Source organism: Cinclus cinclus, chromosome 1 (assembly GCF_963662255.1).
Source record: "Cinclus cinclus chromosome 1, bCinCin1.1, whole genome shotgun sequence".
NCBI classification, from domain to species: domain Eukaryota; kingdom Metazoa; phylum Chordata; class Aves; order Passeriformes; family Cinclidae; genus Cinclus; species Cinclus cinclus.
In genome coordinates, this window is record NC_085046.1 from 139155186 (window position 1) to 139171832 (window position 16647).

The following is a 16647-nucleotide window of genomic DNA, read 5'->3' on the forward strand; positions in this document are numbered from 1 at the left end:
TGTAGTGTCTGCAGGATATTTGTCCTGTGCTCCAATGGAAAGGTTTTGTACAAGCATTAACTATTACAAAATACTTAATACTATTAAGTATTATAATACACAATATATTCTTAAGCCTCTTGAGTAAAATTTACAATAGGAGGACAAACACTGCCTTTTAAATGTATTTTCTTGTTTAGTTGAAAATTGTTGATTTTTTTAGTGGCTGCCACTAATCTGACTGTACTAAAGATTTATGAATCCATAATCTCTTATATCTGTGGGAAGGTATAATTCTTGGTATTGGTAGTTGTTAAATGCTAAGATTAAAATGTGAAATAAAAGCTTACCCATCAGGAATCAGTTTTGAGATGCCAAGATAAACTGGAAAAGGAATATATTTCAAATTACATGGGAAACAGGACAATATGACAACATTTCTGGAATATTTTTTCTTTATTATTTTTTCTTTCTCTGAGTTTATGTATTGAGGTAGTGGGGTTTCCCCTCTTTTCTGTGTCCAACTATACATTTTCAACAAACACAGGAGTATTATTTTTTGCTAACAAAAATTTATGATACTAATAAATGTTAAGTTCCTGTAGAGTTAATTATTGAGACAATACTGCAAATATCAGATTACAGTACCTTACTTTTGAAACTTAGTACATCAATAAGTATTCATTATTTTGATTGCTATGTCTACCAAGGTGCTATAAAATGCTTTTTGTCTGAAAAGATAGCAAACCTATCCTTTCACTGTTACTGTCAGGTTCCACATTAATTTACTGTCAAAACTGCATACTATATGCCAGTGTTTATAAATAGAATATCTTTCATCCAGGCACAAGGGTAAAGCAAGGAATGAAGCTTTTATTAATAATGCAATGTCCTTGGGAAGAGTGTGTACAGTATTTCCTTTCCTTCTACAGTTCTATGTTTGTCCATTGAATGCTTACATTATTTCAGTGCACATATGCAAAAAGGTCTGTTTTTACCTAGCAGAACAGAAACTTCTCTTTATTGTTTCATGGTGAAAATGTAAAGTTGCCAGTTAAAGGTTTGCTTGTTACTTAGTCCAGTTAAAGAACTTCTCCTAGTTGATGGTTAGTAAGATCTCTCACTGAACAGAAGAAAGCAAATGAAGAAATTTTGATGAATTATAGTTTGTTTTAAAGATGTTTTCCTGAGGGTGTTTCACAGTCGTGTCCTGATGTTTGTTAAGTTCCAGAAATTGAACTGAAAGGAGAATCTTGCAGATACTATTTCTTACTGCAAGGCAATGGCTCTGGAGGATGTAAAGCAACCTTGATTCATTCAGCTGGCCAGATCAATGGGATGGCCACTCTTGCTACAGTAAATGGAAAGCTAAAGGCAAAAGGAGAAGGAAGAGAGTCAGGTAAGAGTAATCACTTATTTATTAATGAGTATCTGAATGCAGGCAAATGCTGTTAAATTTCATAAGTTCATTTTATTCCCTTCAGTCAGTATTAAACAGGGGGAAAACAAGGAGGACTATTACATCTTTTATGAATGTGTCTTTTAACAGTATTTTTCCAAATCCATAAGAAAATATAATAAAAGCTTATTTATTCACAGAATTTGCTGCTACCATATTTTTAAAATTAAAATTAAAGTTATTGTCAGTCATTTCTCATAACTGAGATTGCTTGAAAAATGTTTATTGTAAAGGGACATACAGGTAATATTTATGCAAACCAAATATGTGAAACCATAAAGTTTAGAAAGTGTGTATTGTTGGTGTAAAGACTGACCAGCCCCTGCCAAATATCTCTTGAAATTACTGTTTTACTGATGATTTAAAATAAAATCTGCAGGGCCATAGACAAATTAAGTTTTTCTTTATCACCTTCAGTTCCTTTGCTGATATCCATGTTACTGCAGAGTGTTTAGGGTATAAGCTGGTGCTCATATCCTAACTGCTCCACAAGGGAAGAGCAGGTATGCAGCCATTTATCATGGAGTAGTTGTCATGTTACAACTACACCTACCAGATAACTCTACTAATTCCTGTATGTATTTTAATAACACTGGCTAAGGAAAGGAGCAAAGTGACTTGTCTTATCTGCTTAATTCCTTATATTGAAATAAATCTGTGTGCGATATGACTGACTACTCTGCCATTTATCCTAATTAAAATCCCATTAGTACAGTGTCAGAGGACTGAAAGACCTTGGCCGTTTGTTGAGAGAAAACTTTTCTTTCCTGGTATCATACTTAAGATCTTTTTACCTTCTTTAAATGTTAGTCATGTTAATTGTGTTGTCATTATACTAGTTTTGTACAGAAATTCAAAAATACTAGTCAGGCATCTCTTTTAAATTATCCTCCTGATGTTCAATTGGAATGAATTTGTTTGGTTTTTCAATGATTAGCCATATTTGAAAGTCTGGTTGTTTCCTTTAAATATGAGATTTTTGTTTCCTTGTTTATATCTTCTATTAAGTATTGACTCCAAAGAAAGATTTGTAATAAAAGTTTCTCATAATTTGTACAGACTTTCATATTTCTGCCTTTATCAAGTCTCTGCCATGCTACTGTGGAGAGGAGATTGTGCAGAGAGAAACAAAACTGTCTTGCCTCCAAGTGTTTGCCTTGAAGGAGTATCTCAGTAAGTAATGGGAAAGCTCTTATAGTTCTCAGTATTTAAAAGGTCTTATTTCAGATTGGATGGGATGGCTCACCTTACAAAAGTGAAGTTGTTTGACAATCAGTGTGTTGATCACTTTGTGAATAAATAGCAAAAGTTTAAAAAGAAACTAAAGTACAGCCATGATTATCTGTTAGATAATGGAAAAGACAACAATGAATTAGGGTTAGTGGTTGTTACATGAATACTCTAAATTTTTGAGCACGGCATTGAAATAATTCTATGCAGTTCTGTGGTGATTTCCCCAAAGTCCTTTACTGCTGCATATGCCTTCTATAAAAATAAGAATTTTGATTTGGGTTTTTCAGCTTTTAAAAATGTTATTCTTTTTCTGAAAAGTCTTAAGCAGCAGAGGAAAACCATGCATTAGAGACTTGTTAGATTTATCATGATGCATCATTCATAATAAAAACTTGAAGGGTCATCCTCCTTAGATTTTTATGACTTTGCAGAGAAGTACATTTGAGTGTCCTGACTTTTTTCCATCTTAAGTCCATTGCTTAAAGAGACTCAGTTAAAAGAACAAATGCCTCAGATTGGCTGGTTTATTGAAAATGGCATGCTGTGGAGGTAAGTTAAGTATATTATCATTAACAGAATAGGAGCTTAAAGAAAATAAGATTTCTGTAAGTAGTTTTTTCTCCCACACCACACTCTCTGGTAATTTCCAGTCATTCTCAGATTTGTGTCTGCTTTAACCCTGAGGCTGGGCCTGCTTTAGAGCTTGTGTTTTAGTTTCTTTTGAGTGGGTCACCCATTTCCATTAAGAGACTGAGTAGGAGAAGTTGGGATTCAGTGATTGTCCTAAATCATACCAGAATTACCTGACCATTGATATTATGACCAAAGAGACCAGAACAGGCTATCAGTTACACTGGAGTCACACTCTTGCAAGAGCAGATGCAGTACCTTTTATTTTTTCCTTTATAGAGAGAAAGGAATTGACCAAGCAGCAGGCAGTTATTTCTACCAATGAGTTTAAAAGCTTATTAAAACTTACAAGGGAATGTTTTATGGACCTGTGCAGCACTAGTCTTCCTAAGCCAGTTCTACAGAAGGTCTGCAATAAAACCACATCATGCACTGTGACATGTGGTAAGTATTTTTATTTACAAAATACAGTGTTTAGTTTGGATGTTTCTTCATACTGGTCATCAGTCTTTTTTAGTGAAAGGAGTAAAGTCTTTTTGCCAAAAGAAAAAAACATAGAAGGAAAACTAAAGTAGCTTTCTAGGCTTATTTTGCAAACTGAAATTATCCTTGCATTACCTGTTTCTTTTTCTTCCTTGACAAAAAGATGTCCAGAAAGCATTTCTGATTGCATGACCAGATAGATTTTTATTTACATACTTTTAGAGATATGCATTGAGGAATATTTGTATATGAATGACTGTATATCTGTTTCTTTAAGGACTAAGATCCTTTATTTAGGTTTGTCCAACATGTATTTTTTGCAGAGCCTGATTTAATAGAGCCAAATCCATTGGAGTGGCCAGAAAGATATGTTCTTCAGAATTTGGAAAACTTTGAAAAAAACAAACAAAAAAAGAGGTAATAATGAAATACTGGGGATTTTCTTTGGAGTAGTCATTGAACTTTACTATAGAGGAACTTTATATGTTGATAAACATTGTGTAAGCTGTTTTCACATATATTGATAATCTTTCAAAGAAAATATTGCTTAAGGCTAAAACTATTTTTCTGTCAATTTCCAAAGGTGTAACTTCTTGGTATAAAAAGAAGTATTGTTTTGATTTTTATTGACTAAATACAACTGGAAACTAGCTAATAGTAAGATAGTTTTTAAACTAAATTATCAAAATGGCACTTGTAGAAAATAGTAGCCATGGTAGGAAAGCATACAAAAGCTTTTCTTTCTCCCAACATACACTAAGTAAGAGAGATAATTTCAGCTGTTTTTGTCAACATGTACAATGTGTTCTAATCTCCTCATATTTCCTAAATAGTCAGTACTTAATATCATATATCAAGTAATTTTGAAGTAAAAGAGCCTATTGGTTTTGTGTTTGAAATTTATATTTAGTTGTGTTTTGCCTTGAAATTTATATTTAGTTGTGTTTTGCCTTCAGTGCTGTTCAAATGAAAGTCATGGATCTTTGTATCACTTAAGACAGCCTTCTGATTTCAGTTTAGCTCTCACTTTTATATAGGACTTGCCAAGGAATGTTTAGGTTGGATACTAGAAAAAAGGTTCTTCACCCAGAATGTGGTTGGGCACTGGAACAGGCTCCCCAGGGAAGTTTGGACAATGACAACCCTCAAGAAGGGTTTGGACATTCTCTCAGGCAACTCTTGGGGATGTTGCTGTGCAGGGCCAGGAGCTGAACTCAATGATTCTTGTGGTCCCTTCCAACTCAGCTTAGTTTGTGATTCTGTGATTTAATGGTCTTTGGTGGTGATAATTTTCTTGCTGACAGACCTGTAGAGCCAAGTGTCCAGCTGTTCTCTTCTGAGTCACTTCCATCCCATTTCTCTCTTTCAAGTACCATAGTTTGCCATGGCTTAGATTGGAGCTCTGCATGTGGTGAATTCTCACTTTAGCTTTCTCGTGGTGGTGTTATTATTATCATCATTATTATTGGCTTTTGTTTCTCAAACAGGCAAAGTTCTTCCTTTCAATTAGCTGTCAAGAAGCTTTCTGAAGGACCTTTATTTTACATAGTCAGTGTTTATTTTATTGCTCATAATCTGAACTGATTGTCTTTCTTATCCTGCATCAGGACAACGTGTTGCTTAACAGTAAAGGGAGAACTCTGATATACTTGATTGAAGACACTAAGTAAAGAATGGAGGGTTGCATGCTTGTAGTGGCTTTATGGTTCCTTTCCTGTATATTGTATATTTTTTTTAATGAGAACCAATTTTTAGTCCTAAAATAGAAAAAAAGGGTGAATAATCTTCTTCCCATGTTGTATTTCATAACCATGCTCTAAATTCTTGAAGAAATTACTTTCTTCAGTCAAATGTTAGAGAATTTGCAGTAATCATCATGTTCTTTATCATGAACATTTGTGTGAATGTTCTCAAGGAGCAACTTTTCTTCCTTTTACTTTGATACTAGTCTAATTGCTCCAGTGTAGCTAAGATTTAATATATTTTTAAATATCATGAGTTTATTTACAAAAAAAAATAAGAAAGAAAAATCTTAGATTGGTCTTTGCTTGCTTCCTTTTTTTCCAGAGTTCCTCTGTTTGGACATTCATCTGAACAATTGCTGGGACATAAAGACAGCCAGAGGGAGTCCTTGACTTTGCTGGATGCTAAAGAGCTGCTGAAGTATTTCACCCCAGAAGGGCTGCCTGTGGGGGATCTCCAGCCACTCCAAATTCCCAAGCGGTATGATCAGCATGTTAAAGCCACTGAACTCAGAGCTGATGTAGGGGGATGTAAATAAAGGTGGAATGGGAGTCATAGAATGGCCTAACTGGATTTGAGTTTATAGCTTGCAACATCCTTGCATCACATGCTTGCCAGTGAAATCAACTGTTTTGGTCTCCAGTCAGTATTGCTATTTAATTCTTTCAGAATCTGAAATGGCTGGAGATGATGGCCTTGGTCCTAGGCATTTAAATAACAAAATTATCACCTGAAGCCCAAATGTGTTCGTGGTAGAGCCCTGCCAAGCTGCTGCTGCTCTGTGTCTCCATTTCAAAAAATGTATTTCTAGTAAAGCAGGGCTACTGTGGCAGAGCTTTAGTGTTTTTGGTGTGATTTCTTTCAGTGAAGGGGAGTCTAGGTGGGAAGACAAAGTAAGAAAAAGAAGTAGCCGAGTCTGTTTAACTGTTTGTCTCCTGTCATGCTTTTTATGTGGTAAAGTGCTTCTTGAAGGAAACTTACGGTGACTTGGCAAGTATTCATTCTTAGTGTGTCTGCTGGTAAGTATTAGTATATTAACCACTGCTTTTTCAGCAGAAAGATAGATACATGGAGTTACTGGAGTAATATTCAGGACCTGAAGATCTGTTAGATTTAAGGCCAGACTCTGTAGGAGTCATAGTGTTCATAGAAGCAGAGCCTATACTATTTCTGCAGTGTGTCACAGACTGCTAGGTAACAAGATAGTCTGCAGTCACTACAATTATATTTGTTGACCTTTTTAATACTGAATAATAGAAACTATGATGCAATTATTTGATACAGCCCTTTTAGACATGATTATATGTAGTAAAAGTGCTTGTGAGAGGGAAAGGTTCTGTAATATTTTAGATCTTCTGTAGGATTTTTGAGACTTCTGTAAAATATTTACTGAAGTTTTGAAGCTAAACTTAATATGTTCCGAGCAGAGAATTCAAGTAAATCAGAAAAAAATACAGTAAAGATTTAGAATATTCTACTGGGTTGTTAATGAGTGCAGAAGATTTAGAATTTTGGCTAAAATATTTTCCTTCCAACTAGTTTTGCGGGAAAGAAGTGAATATTTCTTCACTACAAAGATCTATTTTTTTAGTCTTTGATTTTTTGCAAAGCCTCCAGAGAAGCACTGTAGCATAGAATACCTTGAGTGTGTTGAATGATTTGCTTTGAGCTACAGATGAGTGAGATCCGAATTTGAATTGAGTCCAGCAGAACACTGTACTCTGAGCTGCTTGCTCCCCTAGCAGATGCTCTGAATAAATTCTCTGGAATAATGAGGAGCTTTGCACAGTAGGTGATCAAGAACAGTGAATACACACCCAAGGATCTTCCTGACCAACAGAAGAATTGAAGAGATTTTGAGAGAGACTGGTGAATTAAAGGCATGTTCACTTGTTTTCCATGTTTGAGCTTAGATAGAAGTTTGATAGATCGCAGTTTTGGCTGACAGTCTTCCCAAATTATCATCTTGCTAGATTCAGGATCACATCTTTCCTGGATGTTTTTCTCAGATTATTCCAGTGGAAATGGTGCAGAGGCAGTCTATATGAATAAAATTTGAAGCAAATGAGTAAGTTTGCCTTTGTCTCTTCCCTTCTTTAGAGATAAATGTCAGGGTATATTGAAATCTTGCAGCAAGATCTTTCTATCTGCCTTGCTATGGCTTATTCTGTTGAAATACTTTCAAACAAATACACTTTTATGATTTAGCTGCAGAGGGTTGCTAGCTGGAATTGAAATATCCCAGGAAGCAAGCCATTACTTCTGAAGTCTGGGAAAGGTGAGTGTTAGGTGACACAACAACTTGAGGCTAAAGGGAAAGAATTCACTACTTATAGTGTGTGATTGAAAAATGCAAGGTCACTTCCCAGTTCTTCTCCATTCATTCTACTACTCAGGTGTCCAATTGTGGCATTTTGATATTTGCCTAGTTTTAGTGGTAAATTATTTGGAGCAGTGACCTTAACTGTCTAAGAAATGTCTAAGAGCCTTTGTAACAATAATAGCTCAGTAGGAATTAGTTGAACTTAAATTCTGACTTCAATAGAGATGTAATTTTCCATTGATGGTATATCATAGGGGTTAGCTGCAAGACTTGATGTTTTGGTCTTTATGTCAAGGCACTTGTTTCTGATTTTTGGAAGTATTATTTATTCTAATGGTAACTGGTTAAGATAAATCTTTGTTTTTTTCCTTCCAGTGAAAATACATTTCTTTTGACACCAGAGCTTACTCCTCGAAAACTCAGAGGTTTGCCTTTTGAAAAAGCAGCTGGATGCCATTATCATGGACTTGAGTAAGTTTCCTGGCTTCTTTTCCCAGGTATTTTTTAGTTTTCAGTCTAGGTATAACTAGAAATGTTTCAAGTAACATGTTAAGGGTATGTTAATTATGGTTTAAATGTCACTGGTTCCAATTACAACATTCCTGCCTTGATGGTAATGTAGAAACACTGAAGTTTTTTTTTTCTCAGTTGTACTGCTGTCTCTATTCTCTGTGTCTCTGAAAATTTTAATTCAGAACTAAAAATGGCAAGGGAATTAGTACAGTCATGTTCCTAGAGAAGCACATGTTTTAAGTACATACATAGTTTCTGTTTTTATATTTAATTGGAGACACTTTCAGACTAATAGTCAAAAGGTTTAATGAGACCTTCTGTGATGCTGCTACCTGTATGTTCAGGGAACCTGAAAACATCATCAGGCAAGAGTTAGTGGCAGCCATGTTCAAAAGGATCCATATGGTTAGGACTGTTAGTTAATCTCAGCCAGCCAGCAATAGTTACTTGTCAGAGCAAACAAATGGGCAAACTGTCACATAATGTAGCTGTATAGAAACAGTTTAGAAAATTACAAATATTGATACTGAGGAGAAAAGGAAAACAGCTATAGAAATGCTGGAGTAGATAGTTAAACATAACTCTTCCAATACAGACTGTCTTAGTGCAGTACGTATTAAATGCAGTGGATACAAAGCATAGTTAGTTCAGTTTTTGTGCAAACTTCTGCTGCCTCCTGAAATCACATTATCAGATTATCAGAATGACTAACAGTGCTGCTGGTATTTTTTTCCTATCAATTTTATAACTAGTTTGGTTAAGCCTGTATTTAATATCTGGTAATTTTAGTCAGGTTCTCTTGGGCAATAAAGCACTCCCATCTCTGTAGTTATCTCTTTTTCTAAATGGTAACTCATGAGCCTGTTAGCCTTTTCAGATTTGTAAGCAGTAGCACAGAGAGGCAGCTGGGTAGAAAAGAGAAATGCATATGGTAGGTGTGGGAAGAAAGCACTTGTCTGTTGTCTGTTGCTATGTGGTATCTTGCTGCCTGCCTGACCTCAGCAAGGAGTGTGCCTGAGATTTCAAATTAGGCACAGCAGACCTTGTGCTGCCTCTTCTAGCAAAATATGACAAGTATGCACCAAAGGGAAGCTTGGGTATTATGGAGAGGAGGAAGATCCTGGTATATTAATATTGCAGGAGCAATGTGCTTAGCAGTATGGGGGAGAAGCAGTAGAGTGAAAGGTAGTGTGTGCCCAGAGCATACTGTAACAAGAGTGTAGTGGTTATGGGACAGACATGTTTGGTACTGGGCAGTTTTCATCTGCCCAGCTCCTGTATTTATATTTGGAGGTAAAGTCTTGTCAAAAAAAAACAAAACAAGGAGTAGCAGTTCTCATAGATGGTTTGTGTTGGAAGGGGACCTTAAAGATGATCTAGTTGCTGCCTCCATGTCATGGGCAGGGACACCAATATCCTTCATCTTTTTCCCCAGAGCTGTTCTTACTTGATTTTTCACTCAGCCTGTATTTGTGCTGGCATTACCCTTACCCAGGTGCAGGACCTTTCACTTGGCCTTATTGAACCTCAAGGTTGTAAAGGGCCACCTCTCAAGCCTCCTGTGCATTACAACAGCGTTGGCTGTGAGAGCCACTAAGCTTGTAGAGCTTGGTGTTCATGGCAAACTGCTTTCCTGAAGTCCAGGGGTGAGCTTGCTGTGTGCTGTCCTTGCTGCCCTGAGGATCTCAAACTCCACTATTTAATGATCACTGCAGCCCAAGGCTGCTCTTGAGCTTCACATTCCCCACCACCCCCTCCTTGTTGGTGGGCACAAGGTCCAACATAGCACCTCACCTCCCTCAGAGAAGGAAGTTACCAGTGCATTCCAGGAACCTCCTGGATTGCCTCTGCCCTATGTATTGATCCTCCAACAGATGATTGGGGTGGCTGAAGTCCCCCACGAAGACCAGGACTTGTGAATGCGAGGCTGTTCCTGTTTATGATTAAATAAAATTTTTGGTGTAAAGAACATATGCCAGACACTTGAATGCTGTTTTTCAAAGAGAAAACAAGTGCCATTAAAGCAGTGAGTAAAATGGCAATTCAACTTCCACAGTTAAATAGATCTTTTTTATCTTTGTAGGGTATGTGACTACTCAGGGGACTGAGAATATAAATAAGAAAAATTAAATACCTTGAAATTTTAAGACAACTTACTTTCTTATTAGATAATGCATTTACATCTAATGGAAAGTCTTCCTCAACTGTAGAAATGGATTCATCAGCTGGTTATTAGAAAAATTAATTTCTTCCTGAATATGAAAATACTCTGAAGAAAGTGGAAACATCAGAACTAGCAATTTAACATGACTCCATGTTAAGAGATAAAAGTAAAGGATGTGTCTTGCATTCCTAAGAGTAGGAAACTGCTGAGTGGTCAAAGGGTGGGCTGAACAACAGCTCACACTGCTCAAAACAGTTTGTAACAAAGAGGGTGAAATAATGCAGGATTTACTGTAACCTTTCCCTGTAAGTTACTGGGTGATGAAACACTGTTCTCTTGCAAGGAATAATTTACACCAGAGAAGTTAGTCAAGATGCATTTTGTGTTGTCTCATGTGTACGATTCACTGAGTTAGCACTGTTCATTTGTTATTTTTCAGCCCCACTATAGTTAATACAGTTTGTCTTGTTAATTTGGTTGATTAAACCACTTGTTCATTGTAGTCAATAGGAAGCTTGTGCTTGTTCTGTGATTTTTTTTTTTTTTGTATTTGTAGTGCTTAAGAAATGTGAATCTCTCATATAGCAGTGTTTATCTCAGACAAAGCTAAAAGTTACATTTCAAAGAAAAAATTCTGCTAATGTCCATGGAAATCTTATAAGAACAGGGTAAATAATTACAAATAGTATATAATTCAGCTTCTTTGTTGAAGTTGGACTTTAAGTATAGCAAAATCCATCAGGCAAGTATTAATTTACTGGGTTGTTCAAAGTTGTCTTTCAGAACAGTACACCATTTCAAACAAAAGAAGAGTTTTGGAGTTCACATGACTGTCAAAAGTAAGGTTTTTTTCTGATTGTAATAAAGCAGAGACTTTCTCTCACAGGTTTCTCACCCAATTTCAATTTTAGGTATTGTCTAGATAACAGAAGAGCCTTGGAGAGAGATGTGGGATATGCTGAACTTCAAACTCGTCTTATTCGCTATGAGACTCAGACTACTTGCACCAAAGAGTGCTGCCCTGTGCCACTTGTCTTGAGTCCTCTCCCATCTCCTGCAGTCTTGTCAGAGCCTGGAAGTGTCCCTGATGAAGAGTCTTTACAAAGCGAATTCAAAACAGAGACATCAAGGCTAAAACGCAGATCAAAAGACTTGGATTACTTTTATCCCAAGAAAAGGTAATGCACTGAATAAAATGAATCTTTAGTATGAAATGTTTCAGTAGTCTCTTGTGAACTGCATCTTTTCTTTCATCTCAAAGTGTTTTAGTGAACCTATCTAGACAGATGTTCTAGTTGTTGAATACTCTTCTGTAGGTTCCTTTTTTTTCTCAAGTGCGGTCTGTCATGGATGGCGTTAGATTAATCAAACCATGCAGCACAGGCACACTTTATTTAACAGATTTGGGGTTAGATCTGGCAGTCTCAAGTTCCTTTGAAAAGATGACAGCCTCATCTAGGACTGAAACAGTCGGTGCTCCTGCACTATGAATAAACAACTAAAGGTTTAGAAAGCCAAGGATTGTACAAACAGAATAATTGAATTTCTAATCCAAAGGACTGCTGGCATAAGTTGACCTACCAAAATTCATCCTTATTGTCAGGCTTGTTTATTGAAGTCTTTTCTGGAAGTTTAGTTTTTAAGATTCCCCTTTGTACTTTGTCCTCACTCTGAAGATGCAAACTCTGTCACTGAAAAATAACTGCTAGGTAACACTATTTCCAAATTCATTTTTTTACTGTAATACTTCATTTCTTCCTTATTTCCAGTCTGATACCCTTTGCATTCTAATCACAATAAGCCTTTAACAGGGGTCTGGTTTTAGAAATATATATGTCTTTTGCAGCTTACTGAATAGTTGGAAAAGATGTGATTAACATTTTGTAAATTGGAGTTTGGAATTACTAATGCTCTTACAGTTGAAGGATCATGGATAACCGTGTTCCCATAGAACTATAACACCTAACTTCCTGTAGTTAAAGATGAGTTGTGACGTATAGTTCCAAGAAATTTTGTCACATCCTAAGACTGGAGGTCAATTCTCTTCCCAAGACTCTTATTTTCTTAGTTACCTGATTTCTTCAATTTGTTTCTAGACCTTTTTAATCAGACGTGCAGTGGGTCTACATATCAGAGCCCAATTCAGCCAGTAGAGTGTTCTTATACAAAATAATTTACAGAATAGAATCCTGTTTTCCTGTCTGTGTTTTCAGATATTTGAAGGAATGCTCAGTACTTACTGCTCTAAAGCAGCAGCCTCTATAGCAGAAACAATGGCACTAAAAGAGTCAGTACAAAACCTGAAAGTTATTTTCATTGGGGTTTTTCATTATTCTTTCTAGGCTAACCAAGTCTGAGAGTACAGACTCCCTCCTGTCTCAGGCAAGTGGAAGCAGCAGAAGTCACTGTGCAGTTGCTGTGGTGAGGAAACGCTCTGAGAGATCCATTTCTGTGGCTGCAGTGCCTGGCCAAGCCCACAGAGCAACCACCAGGGCTGGCTCAGCTGCAGAGCCTGAGGCCTCCAAGCAAGACAAGGAATCAAGATCCCAGAAACACACAAGGGTAAAAATCTGCCTTGTTCTCTTAGTGAAGAAGTAGCTGTTTAACTTCTTTCTGTGGGAGTTAATTTGTAAAATTTTTTTAAACTCAAGGTGAACTGTCTTCATCTGTATTATTGAATTTAATTCTGTTCACTTGTTTAAGTGAATCCTGAAGGCACTGAGGAGAGTCTGCTTCTTTGCAGAAGCAAAGAATGAAAATTGTGTAAGGAAATTTTATCATGCCCAGGGAGTTTAGGCTGAGAGAGATAACAATGAGGAATAAAAAAGGTTGAAATAGGTATCAATTAATAGGAGTTATGAAATATAGATGATTAATATAAAACCTAAAGGTACCAAAGAGGTATATGTGCTGGAAGGGTCAGAGGCATTGTGGAGGAACAGACTACTCTGAGAATAAAGGGATTCTAGTAGCTCTATAAGTCCATTAATTATTATATCAGTTAAAATAATTTGGTAGAATAATGTTTAATTAATAGCTGTGTATATTAGGAATTCATCTTTTAAAATACAATACACAAGACTATTTCTGACTTGGTGATACTAATATTAAATTAATCCCAGGGTACAAGGATAACATTGCAAGAGTGTTAATGTACTGTCAAAGGCAAGTTGGAATGGTCCAAGGAAGCATAAAAATTGGTGTGACTCATTCAGACCTACAGCAGAGTTTAAACATCTCTGATGTAAAGAATGTCAGAAAAAATTTTCTAATGAGATTTTAGTGTCAGATTAAGGTTGTTTTTTTTTTTAAAATTATGTATGCATCAAGCAAGGGAATATCAGTATAGCAAAAAGTGATTTTATATATATACATTATTTTGGAGAAGAAAAAAACCAAGATAATATTGACTTCTTTTTTATCTTCCAAACTCCATGTGAATATTCACTGATCCTTGACATGTAAGCATTTTTCTTAATTTTTTTAAATGAAGGAAATGGAAATAGATTAAGTGACTACTCAAATTCAGGCAGTGAGCTGATTGTGTTTGGCAATAGATTAAAGACAGGCAAGATCACAAAAGATCAGGTTTTCTGTTTTGGGCTTTTTTGTTTCCCTTTGACAACTTTTTGTGTCAGTAGTTGGGTGAGCTTCTGAGTGTGTTTCTTCTGTTTCCAAGATGCTGAAGGAGGTGGTAGCTAAGACTCTTCAAAAACATGGAATTGCAGAGGATCATAAGTGCTTTGCATCATGCAGCCAGCGTCTATTTGAGATATCAAAATTCTACTTAAAGGTAACTAGAAGACATAGTCTTAAGAGTTCTTTATTCTTAGTTAAGTGAAGCAATTCCTGAATAATGCTCAATCATTCCATTGAGATAGCATGTGGGATAGTCAGAGCTGATTAAGCTAATATTTCCCAGTGGTGTGTTAGTAATGTGCAAATTGTGTTGAGAAACCTTTGGACTTGCTGTCAAATGCAAAAAGTAGTTGTACAATATATTTTGGTGGGGTTTTGCTAATTCTGAAACCTTCTAAAGCAGTAGCCTTTTATATATAGTGAATTAACATACTAAAAGCCTGTTAGGTCAGGTCACTCTTAGAGCTGCAGCACCTAAGGAAGCAACAGAGTTATCTCCCAGCTGTAGCTGTGACAGCTCAGCTTCTCCCTTTTTCTAAGGTTGTTGGCTAAATAAGTAGCTTACAGAACTGACTCCAAAATTGTAGTTCCCTGGCATGATGTGCTCTATTATCTAACACATACTGGCTCAGCAGCACCCTGTAGAATTGCATCAACCTTATGTTTGGGGGGAGATGAGATTTCCATAATACCTGGGAGACTGAGTCAGTGCTGAAGACCATTTTACTTGGTCTGAGCACAAATCAAGTTAATTATGGTATGGAGTGATTAAAAACTATTGCTCAGAAGCTGAGCTGCTGTTCTGTTCATTTGCATGTGTTTAACCTACCACGATGGGGGAACCAGCCCAGTTTAGTCAACTTCAGTAATGGTGCTTTAAGCTGAAGGAAAGATGAACAGCACTGAATGTTTACACAGTCTTGTGTGAGAACAAGAACATCTTGCTGATGAGCACCAATTTCTTAAATTATTGGAACATAGTTGTTCAGTCATTCTGTAAGTGCTCCCAAAATCTCCCTGAAATATGCCCTGAAGGAAGATCTCCTAATCCACAATCAGAAAGAGCTGCATGTAGGAAAGTGTGAGTAGAGAAAATCAGGGCTTGTGGTTGCATTCCAAGTAGAAAAGGAAAAGGAGGAATATGGCAGTGATTCTGTCCTTTCCAGAGAGTGGTGTCATAGGATTTTCTTTTCCTGAACTGTCTTGAAGCTCCGAGTCTGTGGGAGTCCTTTGAATCCTTTTGTGTACTGTGCAATTCAAAAGCATGGCAACATAGGTGTTCTTTTCCTCTGGAGAAAAGTAGTAAATGACTTTTCTTTCTCTTCAGGCAAAGTTTTGTTCTTGCTTTGTTTAAAAGTAATTAGGTTGGACTCATTAAATGGACTGCAAAATAGAAAAGCCATTCTAGGTTTTTCCCTTTTCTGCACTGATTTTATTTTCTGATGTCTGCTTCTCTGTTCTTTGCCAGAACTCTGTATTACAGGGTAAACTCACAGCTGATTTCTGTGTTTACGTAGAAACAGGATTTCAATCAAAACTGTAAGAACTTTGAATATCATTAAAGAAAAAAGTTCTGGAAACTGGGCAGAAATGTGCAGAAAGTTAGGAAGACTGAGTCATAATTGAGTACTAAGTTTGGACTGCTGTAAGGAAACCTGCAACCCTGCAAGCCTAGAGTATATTCAAATTATTTTCCTTTTTTTTAAATTAAAAAAGCAAAGTCAAATAATGCTTCTGTTGTTCTGAGCAAGGTGATAAAAATGTAACACCACCCTGGTTATTAGGGCTCTTATAACCCAAATTACAGTGACTGTATGAGTTTGCTGACTTGTATGGTTTTTTGTTCCATATTTAGGACCTTAAAACTTCTAGAGGACTTCTTGATGAAATGAAGAAAACAGCAAATAGCAATGCTAAACAGGTAAGACCATGTGTTTATTTGTTCCTGTACATAGCCACAGGATGGTGTAGTCCACAGCTTTGAGATGAAGAGGTGCATACCCTCAGCTCTGTGTCTTGTTTCACTCTGATCTCATACTAACCCTCTGTCAGTAGTCCCAAGGCAAAATTTCCAGGTTTTGGATGGTATTTAGTTACAGCTCCTGAGATGATGTGCCACAGTGAGAAATGGAAATGAAGACAGTAAGTGTTTCTACATGACTCAAACAAACAAAAAGACAGAGATGTGATTTGTCTTTAATTAGAATCATTAGGGAAGTCTTGTTGAAGGAAATAACATTTCAAAGGTTAGAAAGTAATAAGCAGGTCTATAAAAGGAAATAAATTTTTTAAAAGAAGCAATGAAAATCAGTTATTTTAGGCTTGTGAGTAACTGTAAGGACAAGGGTATCAGGTCAGGTTTGTGTGTAACATGGGACATACATGAACAGCAGCACAGAGCAAATGACAGAAGGGACTCCATGATTGGGGGGGGGGGGAGGAAAAAAGTGTCATGCATAATTACAGTACAGTTTTCATAGT

The 16647-nt window shown here is 36.5% G+C and overlaps 1 protein-coding gene across 1 annotated transcript in view; it reads left to right on the plus strand.

Moving 5' to 3' along the window:
- MTBP (MDM2 binding protein) overlaps window positions 1-16647 on the plus strand; it is a 28339-nt gene that overhangs the window by 10843 nt on the left and 849 nt on the right. Inside the window, exons 12-21 of the mRNA XM_062503734.1 lie at window positions 1205-1378; window positions 2498-2611; window positions 3581-3745; window positions 4108-4201; window positions 5852-6007; window positions 8226-8321; window positions 11439-11705; window positions 12870-13089; window positions 14207-14320; window positions 16022-16087. Coding sequence (XP_062359718.1) covers window positions 1205-1378; window positions 2498-2611; window positions 3581-3745; window positions 4108-4201; window positions 5852-6007; window positions 8226-8321; window positions 11439-11705; window positions 12870-13089; window positions 14207-14320; window positions 16022-16087 — 1466 coding nt within the window. The remainder of the gene's footprint in view (window positions 1-1204; window positions 1379-2497; window positions 2612-3580; window positions 3746-4107; window positions 4202-5851; window positions 6008-8225; window positions 8322-11438; window positions 11706-12869; window positions 13090-14206; window positions 14321-16021; window positions 16088-16647) is intronic.